General features: G+C 45.3%; 1 protein-coding gene across 1 annotated transcript in view; it reads left to right on the top strand.

Moving 5' to 3' along the window:
- VPS13C (vacuolar protein sorting 13 homolog C) overlaps positions 1-22,882 on the top strand; it is a 388,870-nt gene that overhangs the window by 168,685 nt on the left and 197,303 nt on the right. The window contains exons 34-37 of the mRNA XM_040343051.1: positions 4,753-5,054; positions 15,522-15,669; positions 21,724-21,832; positions 21,988-22,124. Of these exons, the coding sequence (XP_040198985.1) occupies positions 4,753-5,054; positions 15,522-15,669; positions 21,724-21,832; positions 21,988-22,124 (696 nt within the window). The remainder of the gene's footprint in view (positions 1-4,752; positions 5,055-15,521; positions 15,670-21,723; positions 21,833-21,987; positions 22,125-22,882) is intronic.

Raw genomic sequence — 22,882 nt, 5'->3', positions numbered from 1 at the left:
ACTTAGTCACAGATCTTCTCTGCTTCCTCCCTTCTCACTCATTGGAGCACTGGGCTGTGGAGGGGGCGGGGGCGGCTGGCTCAGGCTCTCAACAGCTTGCTGAGGGGCTGAGCTGGGTGTTCGTCCAGGCACCTGGTGGATTCTGACTTACATTGTCATGATGACACTGACCCTGGACTGACATTTCTGAGGTCTGCAGAGAGTGGACTTCAGCCCCCTCTCTGCTGAAAACTGGTCACAGAAGTGCAGAACGAACTGCACTTCTGTAATCCACAGGAGAAGTACTGCCAAGTGAGCTTTGGCTTTTTTTTTTCTCCTTTAAGACAGCGCTCATTGACTAAAATGGGATTTATTTTCTATTTTTTTTACTCAATTTTTTACTAATTGAATTCCAAGACCTTGCTCATGTTATCAAGTTAAAATGTATACAAAAAATTGCTAGTCTTGTAAAACACTTGCAGACCAAGGTTTTACTGTGCTTGATTTTTTTTTGTGCTTTTTACCTGCAGTATTTAAAGTTGGTGACAGGGTCTCTCAAGTGTATCCAAGTTATTGTGTGTACTTTTATAGTTGTGAAAATAACATTGCCACATTTCATGGCGTTACTACATATGCCTCAGAATACTTTTGTGAGAATTTTAGAGATCGCTAAATTGTGTTTTCTAGCTTGTTGTTTGTTCAGACAACTAATGCATTTGACATCACAAATTTAATTTGCCCAATAGCATGATCTGCAGTAAATATTCGATTCTGTGTTGCACAGCAAGATTTTACTTCAAAATTCAAATCTGCGCCGGCATATCTGATTTCTGTATTCAGAAAGAAAGATGCGCCAAAATTAGGCTAAGATCCGACTGGCGTAAGTCTCTTATGCCGTCGTATCTTAGTTGCATATTTACGCTGGCCGCTAGGTGGCGCTGCCGTCGATTTTAGCATAGAATATGCAAATGAGCTGGATACGCTGATTCAGAAACGTACGTGCGCCCGGCGGATTTTTTTTAAGTCGTTTGCATAAGGCTTTTTCCGGCGTAACGTTACTCCTGCTATATGAGGCATAGCCAATGTTAAGTATGGACGTCGTTCCTGCGGCGTTTGCGTAAGTTGTTGGCGAATAGGGCTTTGCGTAAATTACGTTCACGCCGAAAGCATTGACTATTTGCGACGTGATTAGGAGCATGCGCACTGGGATACGTTCACGGACGGCGCATGCACCGTTCGTGAGAAACGTCATTTACGTGGGGTCATGTTTTATTTACATAAAACACGCCCACCTCTTGACAATTTGAATTCGGCGCGCTTATGCCGGCAGATTTACGCTACGCCGCCGCAACTTAGGGAGCAAGTGCTTTGTGAAAACTGCACTTGCCTCTCTAAATTGTGGCGGCATAGCGTAAATAACATACGCTACGCCCGCACAAACTTATGTCCCCCTACCTGTATCTAGCCCTGTGTATTTAAAGTGTGTATTTTCAGTTTTGTTGAAAAAAAAAAAAAAATCAATTCCATCTTGGTTAAATATTATACACTGCTAAGATTTTGCTTTAAAAAAAAAACAGTGTGCTAGGATGAAGTGTTGGCAAAACCTCTGGCACAATTAAAACTAGGGATGTCCCGATACCGATACTAGTATCGGTATCGGGACCGATACCAAGCATTTCCCCGAGTACTTGTACTCGGGGAAATGCTCCCGATGCCTCAGCCGATACTTGAGCGGGCAGGCAGGGGAGTTGCAAATCTTCTCTCCCCCATGGTCAGTGTTGTCTTCCCCTGTCCGTGCTGCTCTCTCACCTCCCCCCGTCCGTCCGTGCCATTCTCTCTCCTCCCCTTCCCCTGTCCGTCCGGTTCTCTCTCCCCCCCCCCCTGTCCATGCAGTGTTCTTTCCTCCCCTTTCCCCGTCCGTCCCGTTCTCTCTCCCCCCCCCCCCGTCCATGCAGTGTTCTTTCCTCCCCTTCCCCCGTCCGTCCCGTTCTCTCTTCCCCCCCGTCCATGCAGTGTTCTTTCCTCCCCTTCCCCCGTCCGTCCCGTTCTCTCTCCCCCCCCCCGTCCATGCAGTGTTCTTTCCTCCCCTTCCCCCGTCCGTCCCGTTCTCTCTTCCCCCCCCCCGTCCATGCAGTGTTCTTTCCTCCCCTTTCCCCGTCCGTCCCGTTCTCTCTCCCCCCCCCCCCGTCCATGCAGTGTTCTTTCCTCCCCTTCCCCCGTCCGTCCCGTTCTCTCTTCCCCCCCCGTCCATGCAGTGTTCTTTCCTCCCCTTCCCCCATCCGTCCCGTTCTCTCTTCCCCCCCCCCCGTCCATGCAGTGTTCTTTCCTCCCCGTCTGTCCATCCCGTTCTCTCTCCCCCCCCGTCCGTCCCTGCAGTCTCTCTCCATCCATCCCGTCCCCGTCCGTGCCACTCTCCCCCCTCAATCTGTCAGGGGGGAGAGCGGAGGTAGGAGCCGCTAAGCCTGGCTCCTACCTTTTCTGAATGAACAGAGTCGGTGATTACCGACTCTGTCCATTCATATAACTGAGCATCGTAACCTCCTGTGTTTACGATGCTTCAGTTTATGAATGGTGGAGCTTCCCTCCATTCATTTCAGCTGAAGCTGCTGAGAAAGGGACTGGGGAATCTGTTTCCCTAGTCCCTTTCTCTGTCTTAAAGGGGAGATGCCAGAGGTCTGTTAAGACCCCTGAAATCTCACCAAAGCCCCCCAACAGGGCTGATTAAAATTAAAATAAAAAATTGCAATAAATATTAAAAAATAAATAAAATGTAAAAAAATAAATAAAAAAAAAACACACTGACAATTCACCCCCCGCCCCCCCCCCTAAAAAAATAATAAATTAAAATCACTGTAAAAAAAAAACATAGTAAAAAAAAATACTGCCACTGTCACATGACATTAAAAAAAAGTATCGGTATTCGGTATCGGCGAGTACTTGAAAAAAAGTATCGGTACTTGTACTCGGTCTCAAAAAAGTGGTATCGGGACAACCCTAATTAAAACCATGCCCAGATTACAAAGGACCTGGGGTTCCTTTGGGAAATTAAAGTAGAGTAGTAATGTAGCGTGTGCAGTGCACTGTGGGTATGACCAAATTTCATTAACCATGGAACAAACAAAAAGTTTTGCTGCTGACTTATAATAAATAATAATATTAATAAACAGACTCTTGCCTGTTCCACGGTCCAGCGATGCGCCACCCGGAGCGTCGCTCCTCTCCCTGCTCCTATCCTCGGTGCCTCCATTGCCACTCTGGGCACACGACCTGTCACGTATCCCAGGAGATCGCCTAGAGAGAGCGGCTGCCTAGGGGCAGAGGAGGAGTCACCTAGGCGGCCCATAGGTGGAAGTGGGACAGGAAGTCCCACTCCTAACTAAGCCCCCCCCCCAAAAAAAAATACATGCCAAATGTGGCATGTAAGTGGGCGAGGTGTGCTTAAAGCTGAAGTTCCACTTTTGAGTGGAACTCCGCTTTAAATGACTCAAAAGCCTTCTTGTACCTATAAAGTATGCTGAGCCACAAGTAAGTCTCACAGATATGTATACACCTCTGCACAATCACTTTTTAACCACTTGCCTACTGGGCAATTCCACCCCCGACCTGACCAGGCCAATTTTCAGCTTTCACCGCTGTCACATCTTGAATGACAGTTGCGGGGTCATGCAACACTGTACTCATATAGGCGTCACTGATGGGCACGGATAGGTAGTACTGATGGGCACAGATAGGGGCCTCGGATAGGGACTTTGGCTAGGGGCCTTGGATAGGGTTGATGGCAATTGATAGGTGGCACTGATGAGGAGGCACTGATATCAGGCAGTGGGTCTAATAGCTGAAGGTTTTTTTACCAGCTCAGATATTTACAAATATATTAACTATGGTCATTAAATACAGGAAATACAAAATTATGCTTCCCACGCTAAATGATCCCTTATCTTCAAAAACCACCCATTGCCTCCCTCACTTCTCACTGATAAAATCACAATTGTAACATCAATGAACTTCTTATGTGATTGAGCTAATTTACCAAACGACATCACTGCTTCTTGTGTTTATTGACTTTTGAGCTGATTAACCCCAGTAAAACAAGATTAATCAAAAATAACTAAAGAATAGGAATTGCTCAAGAGAGTCTATCAAACAAGACATTGGCTTTTATTTTCCATGGGCATTTAAAACATAAATCTGCTTATAGGCCTGGCAGCCTTCGAGATTTGGGAAATTAGGTCTCTGATTTATCTGTTATAGAAAACTGAAAGCGACCATAATGAAAGTCATTCTGTATGCTTTCAATAAAATAGGTACTGTTTTGTGACGATTGGAACACTAATGCGCTTGTTGTAGTCTGTCGAGCAAAGGAAAGGACTGCTAGTTCAGCTTTTTTCTGAATAATCTTATTATCCAGATAATATCTTTGCTTGGCTTTAAATTGGTTATGCAGTAATGGAGATTTACTAGGCTCTCTCCAGTGTAATCTGCCGTGAAAGAGTACAAATTGATGTTAAAATATACAAAAAAATTTATTAGTGTTACACTGTCTGCTACTGTATTTCAAACGCGGGAGGCCGTTGTAGCCAGAAAGGCTGGAAATATGCCTTTCCAAATGATGGTTTGCCCACTATAATTGTATCTGATGAGTGGTGATGTGCATATTCCTGTTTTTAGTGATGAACAGAATATAAAATCCATGTGAAGTCTCCAGTGTTGCATATTGCCTTCTTGTAGTTGATTAGATGCATAGTGATTTGTCCTTAATTTACTTTTTTACAGGAATTTCTAAATAACTTTCAAGCTGCAAAAGAGAGGTTGAGTCGAGCCACAGCACAAGCAGCACACCTGGCAGCCACAAGTGTGAAGGACCTGGCAGAGAGGAGTTTTCGGTTGCATATGGATATTTATCTTAATGCTCCAGTGATAGTTATCCCTCAGTCTTCTGTGTCCAATAATGCCTTAGTGGCAGATCTGGGGTTAATCAAAATACAGAATCAATTTAAACTGATATCTTCAGATCAAGAGCTTGCACCAGTTGTAGATTGCATGACCATCAGCTTGACTGAGTTCAAGTTATCCAGGTAAGTGCATCATTTAACAGAAAAGGTTACCTTAGAAGGAAAGTGCAGTTCGTGTTTAAACATCTGGCATCTTAAAAGGAAGATTTGGCAGGGTTGTATGAAAGTTTAATCACATGTTGACTAGTCATATCACTGGGAGCCTTCTTTGGCAAGACCTTTTCCCCATAATTCTCAGTTCTGCCCAGCAAACAAGGTCTTTGAAGTCAAATAAAGGCATTACACTACCCCAATGGATTATAATGCAGAATAATAAACAGTTGAGTTATCCTGTGTAAAGGGCACAACTCCTAAGTTTAAGATTTTGCTTATTTCTTAAACTTGACTGCATTGCTCATCAATGTTCATCCATGAAGCTGAAGTATTTGCAATGCCTTGTACCCATTTCTCAATTTTTGTTTATTACACCTCAGTAAACTGGAACCCTATCACCATAAAGGTTCTGATAATAAATACTGTATTTGCTGGCTTATAAGACTACCTTTTACACTTAAAAAAACTGGCCAAAAAGCAGGGGTCGTCTTATACGCCGGGTCAGCTGCTCGCATGCCTGCTGGATGTGCGGTAATACTGTATGTAGCTTTGTCTCCATACAGTATATACCGCTTAGCCAATCCCAGTGAGCGATGTATTTAAATGAATACAGAGCCTGCTCGGATTGGAGTAACAACTTCTGCCAATATGAGCAGGCTACACACAGTAGCCTGCTTCGATTGGCTTTGATTCAGAGAGGCGTGGGCTGAATCCAAGCAGGCTTTGTAATCATTAATAGAATACATCGCTCGCCGTGATTGGCTCCAGCAAGAATGAAGAAGAATATGGCTCCAGAAGGAAGAAATATGGAGCATCGGAAGGGGAGTCGTCTTATACGATGAGTACAGGCAAAAAATCTTAAACTGTAAAATTAGGGGGTCGTCTTATACGCCTGGTCGCCTTATACACCGGAAAATACGGTAATCTTTTGTACTATACATAATGTTTGTTTTTGTGGCCATACCGTGTATCGGATTGATCCAGGGTATTAGGCTTCTCATAACCAGTGTCGGCAACATAAAGATCATACATTACCTTTTTTTAGCTCAATACTCCCTTAGAGCGGTGTTCCACCCAAAAAAAATAATAATTAAAAGCCAGCAGCTACACATACTGCAGCTGCTGGCTTTTAAAAATAGGACACTTACCTGTCCTGGAGTCCATCAATGTCGGCACCCCCAGCTGATGTTTCCATCAGCTGTCAGGTGCTGCCGCCGCCATTGTGGGTAAGGGAACCCGGCAGTGTAGCCTTTCGGCTTACCGCCTGGAACTCTACTGTGCATGTGCGAGGCCCGCTCCTCTCTCCTACTGGCCAGAAGGCCGGGGTAGGAGAAAGGGAGCCCCGCGGTGATGACATACCCTACCCTCAGTGGTGCCAAGCCTGAGCAGAGGGGTGTCTAGTAGCTGAGGACCTGAAGAGTGTTTCCACCTGTGCTCCAGGTGTCTGGAAGTGCTGCCAAACTTCCCCCATTGAACATCAATATATCATTGTAGCAACCTGCTTAGCAATGAGCAGCTTGGGCACTTCAGACATACTTTCACTCCCCAGCATAGGCTGCACTTATGTAGCCACAGCAGCACACTGCCTAAAAGGCATTTGCATTAAAATAATGCAAACTAATGATTGCAACCACCTATGGGGACTTACTTCCAAAAAGGTGCTTGCCAGATGGGGCTATTTTAGAGAAATCTTCAGCAATCATGGCAGGCATGCCTCAAAATGCTTTCTGGCACACAACCCTCCTCAGGTAGATCACTGCCGTGGCCCCATAGAGCACCCTTCCAGTGACATTATCCAGTATCCTGGTGAGTCCTCCAACCAGAATCCAGTACTGACTGGCAAAAATACAGACCATCCCTGATCTTCAGCAATGAGGTGCGGGGCCATAGGGGACCAATCCACATAAAGCCATTCCCTTCCCCAGGAGAAGTATATGGAACAGGCAGCAAAAAATCCACAGGCTAACCCTATATCCTGTGATGTATGATTAAGAAACTTGAGACATTGCCCTTTGTAAGTCCTAACCCTCCCCCTTTTTGAAGGGAATGCTTTGTGGATTTTTTTTATTGTGATATAGGCAAAATATAATTAAATCCAATAGAAAATATTACATTATTATAAATTATAGGAATGTAAACGTGTGTGAGGTCAGGCACTGAAGTTGGACGAGAAGGCCTGGCTCGCAGTCTCCACTTAAATTCTTTCCAAAGGTGTTCTATCAGGTTGAGGTCAGGTCCAAACTCGCTCATCCATGTCTTTATGGACCTATCTTTGTGCACTGGTCCAAATCATTTTGTGAAGGGGGCTTTTGGTGTGGGGTTGTTTTTTAGGGGTTGGGATTGGCCCCTTGGTTCCAGTGAAGGTAACTTTTAAGGTGTCAGCATACCAAGACATTTTGGACAATTTCATCTTTGTTCCAACTTTGTGGGAACAGTTTGGGGAATAGCCCCTTCCTGTTCCATGACTGCTCACCAGTGCATAAAGCAAGGTCCATAAAGACATGGATGAGCAAGTTTGGAGTTGAAGACGTGACTGGCCTGCACAGAGTCCTGACCTCACCCAGATAGAACACCTTTGGGATGAATTAGAGCAGAGACTGCGAGCCAGACCTTCTCGTCCAACATCAGTGCCTGACCTCACAAATGTGCTTCTGGAAGAATGTTTAAACATTCCCATAGACAAACTCTTAAACCTTCCCAGAAGAGAGATCAATGGTGGGCACCCTCAATATTGAACCCTACGGACTAAGATGCCACTAAAGTTCATGTAAAGGCAGGCGTCCCAATACTGTTGGTTATTTATATATATAGTGTGTGTGCTCCTGTGTCAATTTGGGCTCAGAGATTTTTCATTCTCTTTTTTTTTTTTTAAGTTAAAAAATACTAAAACGTTTTTTTTTTTTTTTCAAAATATATAACTGTTTTAGTACTTTTGAACTTAAAACAAACTGAAAAACACAGAGTCCCGGTTCACACAGGGGCGACCTGTTAGGCGACTTAGCCACCTGACAAGTCACATTCTATGCAGTGAAAATCCAAACAATGCAGCGCTGAGAAATAAATAGTGAAAAGACAATGATGTCTATATTAAACACACATGAGTGTAAACAAAAGTATGTGAGTCCATAGATTTGTACATTAATCTTATAATTCGAGATTTTCCTAGCTTGTGACGGAAAATATTAATTATATGAAGACAGGAGGCGAGTATCTTATGCATTATCTTTCTTTAATAATGCCCATAGCAGAAATACAGTAAACATTTATTGTAACTTAAAAAATTCAAAGAACTACCCTTCCCAGCAGTCCCTGGGCCAGTGTAGCCCCTCCCAGACCGTAGCCTATATAAGGGACTGTTTGAGGTAACCTATTCCTCTTTCTTCATGCGAATTAGTGTAAACAGGAACCGAAAGTCCAATTAGACATCTCCGCGGCTGCCGGGAACCTTCCGACCGGAACACAACATCCGAATCTGGAGGAAACGAAAGGACAAGGCCAACACGGACCAACTTCATCCGGACCAACTTCATCCCAACGGGGACTATAGGAAACCCAAACCATTCGGAGCCGACCGGTCAGTTGTCCTCAGGAACATGGACCAACGGATTCAGTCAACGGCATCCCGACTCCGGATCTGGAACGCAGTAGGAACCTCCATCTGCGGTGAACTAAATCCATGGATCGAAACGGACAGCAATCCCAACGGGGATAGTGAAAACGAACTCCCGGGGCGTACCAGCCTCCGACTTGCAGGGTGCGTGGTTCATCAGTCTAGAACGAGAGAGAGACAACCTCGTGACAGGGTTGGGTTGGGAGGGAAGATACTCGCCTCCTGTCTTCATATAATTAATATTTTCCGTCACAAGCTAGGAAAATCTCGAATTATACATCAGACAGGAGGCTCATATCTTATGCAAGTTCAAAGCTATAACAATGCATATGACCAATAACAATCAAAATAATCCACAACACTGACATAGATATGTGTACCTCCTGTTCAAAGCGGGATTGGCGGAAAAGCGGTCGCTGACAACAGTCCGCCGCTATAGTAAGTCACAGAGGAAACCGGGAAGAGAGGATTAACGTAGGAAACGAGGAGTTGAAAGACTTGCGAAGATCGCAGCGAGGCTGTCAAGGACATATAAGTCTGTAGACAGCGGACCACATACAGTTGTGGATGTGCGGGGAAGAACGGGTAGAAAACCGATCGAAGTACCGTCTGGTCCAACGCACGACGGAAAAAGACTTGAGTCTCTGAGGCGAGGAATGACGCCTGGATATGTCCAAAGCCTTGACGTCTGACCCACGATGAAGGAAATCAGACACAAGAAGACAGTAAGCTCGAAAGACAGTAACCTCAAAACAGAGTGTCAACGTCCCCCAGCCCGAGAACATGATCATGACCTTGGAAAAATCCCAAGTGTGCTGGTACATTGGGCGATTTAAACTTAACGCCTTCAAAATTGACACACCAACGGATCCAAAGAGTCCGCCAGATAATTGGCTATTACAGACCCTGGCGCTTGAACGGGGTCGACCCGTCGTTGATCACACCAAGTAACCCAGAGTCCCCAGGTAGATCGAGATGCCGATCTAGTCCCGGGGCCCAGTCCAAGGCAGGGAATCCCTAGCTGTTCCCGAAAGGTTGTAGTCTGCGACCGGAACCCCGATACTAACCATGTGAGGAGAGGTAGGATGTGCTTCGTGAGTAGAGGGTGCAGATCCCCGTTCGGACCAGCGAGGAGGTGGGGGGAATGAGGAAACAACCTGGGGAGTTCCACCGTCATCCTCAGAAGGAGGGGAAACCATGGCTGCGTCGGCCACCACGGAGTGAACCGCACGACTGATGCCCTCCAGCTCGCTAAGTGAAGGAGGACCCTGAGGGTCACCGGGAACAGGGGAACGCGTAATGTGTCCCCTGTGACCACGTTTGGTGGAGGGCGTCCACATGATGCGCCTCCCGATCCGGCCTCCGGTTGTAAGAGCGCGGAAACTGCTGGTTGATACGGGGAACGAACAGGTCCATAGAGAAGGATCCGCAAAGTGAGCGAGGATCAGGGACCCTGACCGGTGCGGTCGCCAATCGTTGGATTCGGTCAGGTAACGAGAATCCAATCTGCCACCCTATAGGGATAGTCTGTGGCATATCCCGCAATCGGGACGATGTTGCATTCCAGGCAGAAGTGCCCGAAGTCTTACTAGATCCGCTAGGATTCTGGACCAGGGGCCCACTAAGCGATCGACGTACCGGACTGCTGATACGTTGTCCGAACGCAATAGCACACAGCAGATGGACGTGCGTGGCAACAGACTTCCGATGGCAAAAAAAGGCCGTCAGGGGTGTACGTGTTGATGTGCAGCCGAGGGTTCCCTGCGGACCACGTCCTACCGGAGGACGAGGGACTGCACCGAGCACCCCAGCCGAGGCGGCTGGTATCCGACCCTATGACGAAATCCGGTGAGGAGTTTGACGGCATGACGTAACCACTACCGTAGGTCCACCATGGCTTCACTTAGTTTGTATAGCGAAGCCCCTAGCGAAGATGTAGAGTCTCGAGTCTCTGGAGGGTTCGACAGTAAAGAGGGGCTGGAGAGTGGCCTGGATTGACACCGGAAACAGGCCGACTAAGCGAGTCAGTCCGCGTAAGGACACCCGCTGCTGCCCAGCATGATACTGATGTCTTTGCGGATGGCGACTAATTGGGTATGGGTAGCCGAAGGATCGCTCGGTTGGTGTCCACCAAGAACCCCAAAAACTCTATCTCCTGAAATGGGGAGATAATAGGTGTTCGTGATCTATGAGGAGTCCCAGATCGCGAAGCGATCCGACCATCCAGGAGGCGTGTTCGCTCGCTAGGCGAGGGGAACCAGCCATTAGAAGTAGGTCCTTCAAGTAGATGTTCAACCTCACCCTTGTTCCACAGGGCAGTAAGTTGGTGAGATTTCTCAAGCTCCCACCGGACGAAAAACCGCCTTTCTTCTTCCTGATCGGGAAGATGTTGTTGAGGAAGTTCAAAGAGAGCGGGTCCATCTCTACTATCGGCTGTTTGGTCCAAGGTCTAGCAACCTGTTGTCCATTAGGACGGTGTTTAGGTTTGAAAAACCGAATGGGATGGTGAACCAGGTATACGCCTGGTAATATACCTCCATTTGTCCTACCGTCTTAAAGATATTATCAATTAGCGTGATCCCATTGTGCTAGGTCAACCGGCTTACAGAGGCGGTAGCCTGCTCACTAAGGCGTAGGGTTAGGTGATAGGTCCAGAGATCTAAGACCCAGTACTGTGAGGTCCCAAAGGCCCTCTCTATTCCCTTCCTGGAATACTGAATGATTATGGGATCCACCTCTGGAGTGAGCACCACCGTATTTGGTAATGGAAGGGTGAATATTCCACCCTCAACTTGTCCGGTTAGCGTACCGATCGATCTCCGGGTCCAGCATTCGATCTATTGGATCACCTCAGGTAGAGGTGCCCAGTCACCGGAGTGTGGGTGGCCAATCACCTCCTGATCAAAAAATGGTACTCCACAAGAGTCCAATAAGGTTTTACCCTGGGACCTAGGGTTGGCGTCGTCATGGAGCGCCATGTGCCCACTGCTCACATAATCATCATCATTATCATCATCATTTTCATCCTCAGACTCAAAGGTGTTCGCCGCCTCGTACTCCGCGGACGACTCTGGAAGAGTCCACGAGGAGTCTGGCTCAGTCCGTCTAGCGGATCGCTGCCTCTGCATGTGCATCTCCCCGGGGCTCGGGGGTCGATTGGAGTCTGGGAAGGCAGTGGGTCGGCAGGCCCGGGAGGGTACTGCCTGGGGCATGTTATTTACTTCCCCTGCCGGGGAGTCCGTGGGTCGGCAGTCCTGGGAAGGTACTGCCTGGGGCATGTTATGTACTTCCCCTGCCGGGGAGTCAGAGGGTCGGCAGTCCTGGGAGTGTACTGCCTGGGGCATGTTGTTTACTTCCCCTGTCGGGGAGTCAATGGGTCGGCAGTCCTGGGAGGGTACTGCCTGGGGCATGTTAATTACTTCCCCTGCCGGGGAGACGGAGGCCACATTAATGTGACGGCGCATATGGGACGCCATGCCCTACTCAGGGGCGTTATATCCTTGCCGGGAGATCCGGACATAGGGGTGCATGTAGGTTGGAACAACCGATGCCCTGGTAGTCTGGATGGACCTACCGACCAGCTCAGGAACCAGTGCAGCACTGAGGTAGGTAGGGCCTTCCACTTCAGTGGCACCAGTAGGGAGTAAAGGATCTGTCGCCAGCCACAGGAGAGGAGTCCGCTGTCTGCGGACAGCACGGCCGTGCAGCACAGGAAGATACGGAAGTTATGTACTATAACTTGTATAGTAATTTCTATAATTCATTCAATTATTGTTATAATTTGTTTATTTATTTATATATATATATATATATATATATATGTATTTATTTATTCAATTATATATAAAGTATAGTTTAATAGTTTATATTTTAAAATTTGTTTATTATATATATTTATTTATTTATTTATTCAATCATATAGATTGTATAAATTATTTATAGACATTTATGTTCATTGATTTATTTATATTTATTTAATAAGTTAATAATTTATTCATTCGTATAATTATTTAAATTTATTATTTATTTACATGTATTAATATATTCATTATATGTAGAATAGACTACAGGGGAATAAATTCCCAGAACAAGAACTGATGTTTAATGTAACTGAAGGTGAAGGAGTGACAGAAGCAGGGGAGGGGAGGAATTCCCCACCAGCTAGGTGTCAGTGACAGAAGTTAGATGAGGGGAGATAATCCCCACCACAAGGGGAGCTAGACGTGAGGCTCGGGGCCATAGTCTCGCGAGACTACGGCCTAACGTGATTCGCATAGATCAGTGAGATCTACACAGAGTTCCAACCATACAGCCGCCCGCACCCTGGCGTGGCGGCGATGGGGAGAGACGGCCTAGCACCCGGAGGATGGGGTCCCCAGGACAGGTCCGCAGCAATGGCGCCGTCGATTCGCGACAATAGCGCGATTGGTGCAGGGAGATCCTTACCGCCACGCCCCCCTCAGAGATGAGACGATCTGAGGAGAAGGAGAAGAAGGGAGGTAGGAAAAAAGGCGCCGAGATGTTAAAATGGCGCCGTCCTACCTCCAGTCAGAAAACGAGCAGTGTGCAGAGCGCACCGGGGGGAAACAAAAGAAGCAAAGCAGCGGTATATTGTAAAATAAACAAATAAAGAAGCCCAATGACTGTAAGATGTACACATCAGAGGAAACCGCGTTCCACAGATAGCAAAGTGGGAAAAGCATACAGCAAAAACTAAACGTTTATCATTTTTAGAAATATCAGTTGTGCTTCATAAGACAGAAGGTTGATAGAACAACACACAGATGAAGGTCTGAGGGGATCAGAGGGTATATACAGATACAGGTGGAAGTTGAAGGGAATAGCGGAGGAGGGAAAAACCTCCGTAGCTGTAATAAAAGCCGGGGTGGGAGGGGGGGGATCCCCAGCACCCTGTGGAAAGACGATGTGACATTAGGATCTGCACAAATTAAAAAAAGGCTGCTGATAACCAAATAACAAGCAAGCCTACATAAAAATTATAAACATAGAGTAATGTACTTATCTGAGTTCTGGCTATGAGCAGAAAGAAAGAGGAATAGGTTACCTCAGACAGTCCCTTATATAGGCTACGGTCTGGGAGGGGCTACACTGGCCCAGGGACTGCTGGGAAGGGTAGTTCTTTGAATTTTTTAAGTTACAATAAATGTTTACTGTATTTCTGCTATGGGCATTATTAAAGAAAGATAATGCATAAGATATGAGCCTCCTGTCTGATGTATAATTGAAAATAATGATGAATAATGTGGTGGAGACACTATAGACCTATGTCTAAATGTCAATAACTGTGAAAATATGAGTCCATAGAAGTGAACGTGGAATCAAAAGTTGAGATGATCAATCAAATAGCAGTGACAAGACACCCACGGTGATTCTAAATGAACTAGAATGTTGGTGATAACGCCCGCCACCAGGAGAGGAGGCTTACCAGATGCGATGGACCCAAGTGAGCTTATGCCCAAAGGGTCAGTAAAGCTTGTAAATAGTATGGATGGGAGGATATACCGGAACACACCAAAACATACGACCAGCAAATAACGGTGAAGTCTTCGCTTAGTAATGGGTGGAAAGGATAACCTCAGCTGGGAGATGGCTCATGGGAATTGGAGAGCTTGCCCAGGGTATGTGGAGGAAAATGAAAGGCACATAGCGTAATTCCGTAAAAACGGGGAAGTTTAATACCGGTTAAAAACACTTACAGTTGTGTAGATAAAAAAGGACATCAATGTTGTAAAGTGCATGGCAGCAGTAGAGTCCCGACGCGTTTTGCTACAACTAGCATCGTCATCATCGATGCTAGTTGTAGCGAAACGCGTCGGGACTCTACTGCTGCCATGCACTTTACAACATTGATGTCCTTTTTTATCTACACAACTGTAAGTGTTTTTAACCGGTATTAAACTTCCCCGTTTTTACGGAATTACGCTATGTGCCTTTCATTTTCCTCCACATACCCTGGGCAAGCTCTCCAATTCCCATGAGCCATCTCCCAGCTGAGGTTATCCTTTCCACCCGTTACTAAGCGAAGACTTCACCGTTATTTGCTGGTCGTATGTTTTGGTGTGTTCCGGTATATCCTCCCATCCATACTATTTACAAGCTTTACTGACCCTTTGGGCATAAGCTCACTTGGGTCCATCGCATCTGGTAAGCCTCCTCTCCTGGTGGCGGGCGTTATCACCAACATTCTAGTTCATTTAGAATCACCGTGGGTGTCTTGTCACTGCTATTTGATTGATCATCTCAACTTTTGATTCCACGTTCACTTCTATGGACTCATATTTTCACAGTTATTGACATTTAGACATAGGTCTATAGTGTCTCCACCATATCATTCATCATTATTTTCAATTATAAGATTAATGTACAAATTTATGGACTCACATACTTTTGTTTACACTCATGTGTGTTTAATATAGACATCATTGTATTTTCACTATTTATTTCTCAGCGCTGCATTTTTTGGATTTTTGTTTGTATTGCTTTCCTTTTTTTCACTGGATTGTATGTAGCTGCTTGTTATCCTGATAGCGCAGATTTATTATTTCTTATTTTTTACATTCTATGCAGTGCAATGGAATCTTTCTAATGCAAGCGACTCAAGTCACTTTGACTTAGAAAAAGGTTCCTGCACTACTTTGGGGCGATTTCAGAGCAGCTTGTATTGACTTCTATTAAATAAGTAGTTTACAAGCAGTGTGGGGTGGCTTCAGAGACGGGCGTCTTTGAAGCCGCCCCTGCGTCAATCGGCGATGACTCAAAGTTGTTATGATTCCCCTTTTAAAAATATTTTTTCTTCTTCTCTGCAGAACCGTGTTGAGCAGCACTCCATCTCAGTCTGATATACAGATGCTCTATCCTATCAATCTGAGTTTAGCAGTTAATCGAAATCTTGCAGCATCATGGTACCATCAGATTCCTGTCTTAGAAGTCAAAGGTCACCTTAATTCCTTGGATGTGAGTGTTCATTTAAATGTGGAATACTTTGTCACAAATAGTTTTGGCTGACATATATTTCCATAAAATGTAAATGCATGTGTTTTTATGTCATAGGTTAACACAGATTAGCGCGTTGGGTGTACACACATTCACCTGCTTTATTGTGCATTATGGAACACTAGGTCAGAAGGAATCCTGAGCCCTATTGGCTATACAAAAACATAGTACCCACTAATCGGGGGACTTTGTCAGCACTAAGTGGGCTTAGCACTATATGACCATATAGTGTGAGCAAACCACTGAATTTTTTTGAATATGTTCAGGTGTTTTTAACTAGCCTTGCAGGATAAATGTCATTCTTGAATGTGTGTGTTGTAGTGTGCTTTGTATTATTGGCTATACTGCCACCTACAGGAGAATTGGGCACTGGAAACAAATTGTTAGTTTGTCAGTAAAACCAATTCCTCTCCCATCATGCATTAGTTTTTTGCTAGTGTCCTAGGAGAATGGACATCATTTCTCAGATAAAAGCAAAACTTTTTTTGTTCCTTTTTTATCAAGACATTTTTTCTTTTAGGGCTCTTTCACACGGAGCGGATCCGTATTGATTCCTCCGTAAATCCCCGCTGAGCTGTCGGCGGACAGGGCGGTCCCCGCACACAGTGCAGAGACCGCCCTGTCTCTCCTCCGCTCTCCCCTATGGGGAATCGGATGAATACGGACCGTGTGTCCGTATTCATCCGATCCGTTCCGCCGGACGGAAGAAAAATAGGGTTTTCTTCCGTCCGCAAAGGTGGATCTTTGCGGATGGTTGCGGACGTTAGCGGATGCATCATCCGCTAACGTCTGCAATCCCATAGGGATACATTACAAGTCCGTAAAAGGACTTGTAATAAACGGACCATTTGTCCGTAGGTGTGAAAGGGCCCTTAGACAGTATGTGTTGACTTCAGACCCAAGAGAGCTAGTCTTTCCAGTTTTCTGAATTGGATAATCCTTGACACTGCCTTGAAGGCTATACATGGACCCCACCATGATGAAGATGCAGGGTTTGCCTGTAATATGACCTTCTGGCACTGGACTCTGCTTGTGGCACTGGACTCTGCTTGTGGCACTCTCCAAACACTCTGTGTACTGTGTTAGCCACAGAACACTTTACAGGTCCATGATACACCCACCTGGTGTAATACTGTCCCTAAAGACTCCTTTGAAGTATGCCGACCAGAGGGGCAAAGACTTGCTGGAATGTGACATTACCACTGGGCCTTACTTTGCAACTTCTAATACCTTGCTGCAGTTTGTTAGCCACAGTTTCTCTTCAGACCACTGTTGCAGCAAGTAACAAGGGCTTTGCCCTTCTTTTCTGTGGAGCTTGTGATGCCTAGTTTTATCTCTCCCAGGGGTTAATATCGTGTGGACTCTTCATTACCACAAGCACCCTGAGGGGCTTTTGCTTCAACGTTCTTTTAACCACTTAAGGACCGCCTCCTGCACATTTACGTCGGCAGAATGGCACGGCTGGGCACAGGCATGTACCTGTACGTCCCCTTTAAGTGCCCAGCCGTTGGTCGCCCACGACCCGGTCCGAAGCTCCGTGACCGCTCCCGCGGGACCCGATCGCGGCCGGTGTCCCGCGATCGGTCACAGGAGCTGAAGAACGGCGAGAGGTGTGTGTAAACACACTTTCCCCGTTCTTCACAGTGGCAATGTCACTGATCGTCTGTTTCCTGATATAGGGAAAGGCGATTAGTGACGTCACATGTCCAGCCCCGCCCCCTACAGTTAGAAACACATATGAGGTCACACATAACCCCTACAGCGCCCCCTAGTGGTTAACTCCTAAACTGCAATTGTCATTTTCACAGTAAACAATGCATTTTTATAGCACTTTTTGCTGTGAAAATGAGAATGGTCCCAAAAATGTGTCAAAATTGTCCGATGTGTCCGCCATAATGTCGCAGTCACGAAAAAAATCGCTGATCGCCGCCATTAGTAGTAAAAACTAAAAAGGCCATACAACTATCCCCTATTTTGTAAACGCTATAAATTTTGCGCAAACCAATCGTTAAACGCTTTTACCAAAAATAGGTAGAAGAATACGTATCGGCCTAAACTAAGAAAAAAAATTTTTTTTTTGTATCTTTTTTTGGGTATTTATTATAGCAAAAAGTTAAAAATATATATATTTTTTTTTTCAAAATTGTCGCTCTAATTTTGTTTATAGCGCAAAAAAAAAAAAAACGCAGAGGTGATCAAATACCACCAAAAGAAAGCTCTATTTGTGCGAAAAAAAGGATGCCAATTTTGTTTGGGAGCCACGTCGCACGGCCGTGCAATTGTCAGTTAAAGCGGTGCCAAATCGCAAAAAGGGCAAGGTCCTTAACCTGCATAATGGTCCGGGTCATAAGTGGTTTAAGATGATTTTACAATTAAATAGTGCTTTATGCAGGGCTCAAAATTTCAAGTCCTGAGCTACTAGCCAGGCCTCAAGAGTTACTCGCCACCAGTTGCCCCACCTAATTCATACACTGCCCTGCGCCTAATTGCACCCGTAAACACGCCCTCGTAGATTATCTCATGGAATGACAATGTTTTATGCAGAATCAAGTTACAAAATTAAATATTACCAACAACAACTTTAACAAAATGGGACAGGGCACTGGGGGCAGACCAGAGGGACAGGGCACTGGGGGCAGACCAGAGGGACAGGGCACTAGAACTGGGTCTCCTCCCCATTCTCTTGCTGTCTCCTCTGCAACTCCCATCCATCCTCTCTCTCTCCCATTTATCTCATCATCAGGAGCCTGTGTGTGCGGCTCCACGCTTGCATGTCCCCACTTCCCCCTTTTATTCAGGCTGGCAGAGAGAAGAGGAGCTGCAGCACAGCGGGAGGGAGTACAATCCAGCGCTGAGATCCACACAACTGCACAGCCATTGACACCATAGCACAGCTCACACTGACAGCGCACAGCACAGCGCACATTGAGACCAGTCTGTTCAGTGCTCAGGCTAAACTGTTGGACACTTGCATAGAGCACAAGGAGAAGAAAACTGCACAAACTAGAAGGCTGCCGCTCTCATGTCAGGGCAACTTTCAGTGAGCGCTGCACCAGAGTGGTAATTTTTGCAATCCTCCACCTCACTCATTACTTTCTGCTCTCCAGCTACATTGGTCAGGACCCGGGGGAGGGGGGCAGGCTCAGAGAGGTCATACCGTTAGGTCCCATGGCTTAATGAGAATTGTAAGGAGAGCACCTGTGTACTGCTCTGCCTGTGCACGGCTCAACAGACTACTTTTCCCGAGCATGCACCTTTCCTCTTCGGCCGCCAATCTCATCGGGACTCTAAGTGTAGGCACAGATTGGAGGAAGATTGGTCATGCAGCCCTGTCATCACTCGCCCCCAGCTTAAATCCACTCGCCAAATGCTAGTAGGCGAGTGGAAATTTTGAGGGCTGCTTTATGTATACATTTTAAACTAATGTGCTATAATAGAGTAGGTAAGCTCAGAAATGTATTCTCCTCTGGGGGCAGTGGTCAGAACACACTTGTCCACATGAGGAAAAAGTAGTTGACTCAAAGGATAAAAATCTTACAGTGTGTAGAATATATCCTTTGTTTGGGTCGACTACTTTTTCCACATGTGGACAAGTGTGTTGTGACTACTGCCCCCAGTGGAGAAGAGGAGAATCAATTTCTGAGCTTACCTGCAAAGTGTCATGTGCTGTCTATAATCCAGCAGCATACAGTTGAGGTAAGTGTGCAATTCTACCACACGGTGAAAGAGTGGATCACAATTTTTGGGTGAAGTGGTGTTTTGCCATTTCACTGGTTATAATTTAAAGGCACTTATTTTTGCACTTTTATTAATCAAGGAAGAAGTACTGTCACTCTTAGTGATGGAAATGGACTACAAGTTGGAGGAGTCTTCCCTGAGTGGATTTACAAATTTGGACTATATTATTATCATTGGTGTAATTTATACACAGAGCACTATTTAAATGTTAAATTATCTTTAGGTTATTTTAAAGCGCTGCATATTATTTTGACACAAAATTTCAGGTTAGATATATATAAACCCAGAGCTTTTTTTCTCAGACAATAGGTGCAGGAACCCAACCACGACCCCGGTCAGATTTCACAAACAGTGGGAGGGTCTTAAAGGGTGCAGAGTTCAGGGGGTTACACACAGAGTGCAGAGCTTTCACTTGTAAACACAAAAAACAGACTTCTGTGTTTCCAAGTGATTGTGGTGAGCAGGCACCAAAGGGTCTGAGCCAGAGGTGGTGGAACTGAGTTCCCCCAAGTTCCCCCTGAAAAAAAGCCCTGTATAAACCTATATTGCAAGTTGCTTATATTCTGACTAGCGCTGACAAATAATACTATTTAATAGATTATGTGTGCCCTACTTTTTCCTAAATCTCCTAGGGCCAGATTCACGTACAGCGGGCACAGCGTAACGTAACCGGTACACGCCGCAATTTTTCCGATTTAGTGCCCGATCCACAAAGCACTTACCTGGAAATTTGCGGCGGTGTATCGTAAACAGGTCCGGCGCAAGGCGGTCCAATTCAAATGGGGAGGGTAGCATTTAAATTAGGCGCGCTCCCGCGCCGGACGTACTGCGCATGCTCCCGTCGCAAATTTCCCGACATGCTTTGCGCAAAATTACGACGCGCCGACGTTTTGTGAATCGCGACGTGAAAAAAAGATTTACGCCGGGAAAAATAAAAGATTTTAAAAAAATTCAAAAGCGACGCGGGAAAGACAAGCATTCTTTAACATGGTGGAGTACTTTTACACCATGTTAAAGGTGCACTATCTTTGCGACGGAAATCTAACACTTGCGACGCCGTAACGACGGGAAAAATCTTCGTGGATCGCCGTAACTCCTAATTTGCATACCCGACGCTGGTTAACGACGCGAACTCCCCCCAGCGGCGGCCGCGGTACTGCATCCTAAGATCCGACAGTGTAAAACAATTACACCTGTCGGATCTTCTGGCTATCTATGCGTAACTGATTCTATGAATCAGTCGCATAGATAGAAACAGAGATACGACGGCGTATCAGGAGAAACGCCGTCGTATCTCTTTGGTGAATCTGGCCCCCTAGTGCCTTTCTGAGTTGTTAAACTAATCCTATCTGGTCGTAATCTGCAATATTGGAGCACCGTTATGTTGAATGTACCAGAAGTCTTTTGTGGATACTGTTTGTTTCTTTTGTCCCTGAGATGGCCGCTCCATTTCTCTTCTTGAATGTTTGTTCCGCCCTGCGTGTCAGGTTGTTTCTAAGTGCAAAATAAATGAAATCTGATATTAAAGTTGAACTGCTTAGCGACCGCCACCGTAGCTATACGGCGGCACCCACGCAGGAGTGAAATCATTGCGTCTCCGGCCAATTACAGCACTGGAGCCCGCGAACCCAGAAGTAACTCTGGGAAAGATTTCGGCCGTGGGAGGTATTTCATAATAAGCTAGTCTGCGATGCAGACTAGCTCATTATGCCTTTGTCTTGCAGGGTTTTTTATTTTTAGGAGGTTTACAACCTCTTTAATTCCTTAACAGCACAGGGACACACTGGACACCCAGAAAAAGCACTATAGCAGCTGAGATCGCATTTCTATAGTGTAGGCAGCTTTGCCCTTACTAACAGCAAATGAGCTGCATTAGGGCAAGCAGGTGTGCTACCTGTGACCTGCTGATTGACTATTTTTTCACTATGGGGTAAATTTGCTAAAACTGGAGAGTGGAAATTGGTGTATCTGTGCAAGGTAGCCAATCAGCTTCTCACTTTAGCTTGTTCAATTAAGCTATGACAAAAAAAAACAAAAACTGGAAGCTGATTTGTTTCTATGCAGAGCTGTATCAGATTTTGTATTCTCTAGTTTTACTAAATCAGCCCCTATTTGTTCTTAGTTTGGTGACTCTAGCTGCAATGTTATGCATGGGAAGCACCAAGTGTCTACATAGCCTTGGTAATGCATACGAATAAATGATGAAGCATATTTGGAGGAATATTTTTCTGATCAGGAAACCATGCAATAAATAAAATATTACTTGTTCTTCATTAGGTTTGTTTGAGCCAGGAAGATTTGAATGTTCTGTTTAGTGTGCTGGTGGAAAACCTCGGTGAAGGTGGAGAAAGTACCGCAGACCTAGAACAAGCTCCTGTCCTAAGTGGTATGTTTGAATGACGCTCTAGGTTTGGATAAAGGGGAATGCTGTTGGGTACATAAATTTGCTTGATTAGTTAAAAACATTGGATGTCGTTATGTGCTCCAGGTATGTTTTCATGCATTCTGACTGTAACAGAAATCGAATTTCTCTTTTTGCAGAGACTGTGAAATCTACACGGCAGGATTTGCAAGCTTCTGTGACTAGTTTGAACCATTCTAACGAGCCGTCATTGGAGCTTGGGGTAGTGAAATCATCAGCTGCACTTAATCTTCTGCTTAATTTTGAAATTAAAAAGGTAGTTTCTGATTTTATTCCCTAAAAAAATGTTTTCATGATAAAATTAAGAAGAGGGACAATCTGGAAAAGAGAAAACATGCAGTGTGCTTAAGCACACCATGGTGGAAAGTGATTGTGGCTTAATAACACTGAATATGGGGTGTGGCCTAAAGAAAATATAGTCACTACCTCTGTATATCTGCCCCATTACCCCTTTCTTACCCAAACACTTCTCTTACTCTGTTTAAGTGCTTATATAACTACTTCTTACCTCCATACCCCTGTACAAGCTTTGTATAACTGCCAGATTAAAATATTTTCTTTATTCATACACCTTCCTTTCCATAACTTCCCCATTAACCCTGTTCTTTTCTATCACTTTCTACTACCTCTCTATAACTGTCATGATTACCCCTTCCATCCTTCCACTATAAAACCCCAGGCTCTCCTGACAGTACATTGTTGGCCTTTTCATCTCCTAATGTCCCTATTCTACCTTTATCAACCCCCCTATATTTTTCTTTAACCACCTAACCCCCGGACCATATTGCTGGTCAAAGACCAGAGCACTTTTTGCGATTCGGGACTGCGCCGCTTTAACTGACAATTGCGCGGTCGTGCGACGTGGCTCCCAAACAAAATTGGCGTCCTTTTTTTCCCACAAATAGAGCTTTCTTTTGGTGGTATTTTATCACCTCTGCGGTTTTTATTTTTTGCGCTATAAACAAAAATAGAGCGACAATTTTGAAAAAAAATAATATTTTTTACTTTTTGCTG

Source organism: Rana temporaria, chromosome 3, assembly GCF_905171775.1.
Source record: "Rana temporaria chromosome 3, aRanTem1.1, whole genome shotgun sequence".
NCBI classification, from domain to species: Eukaryota; Metazoa; Chordata; class Amphibia; order Anura; family Ranidae; genus Rana; species Rana temporaria.
The sequence above is the reverse complement of the archived record's forward strand: the minus strand, read 5'-3'. Positions and strand labels throughout refer to the sequence as shown.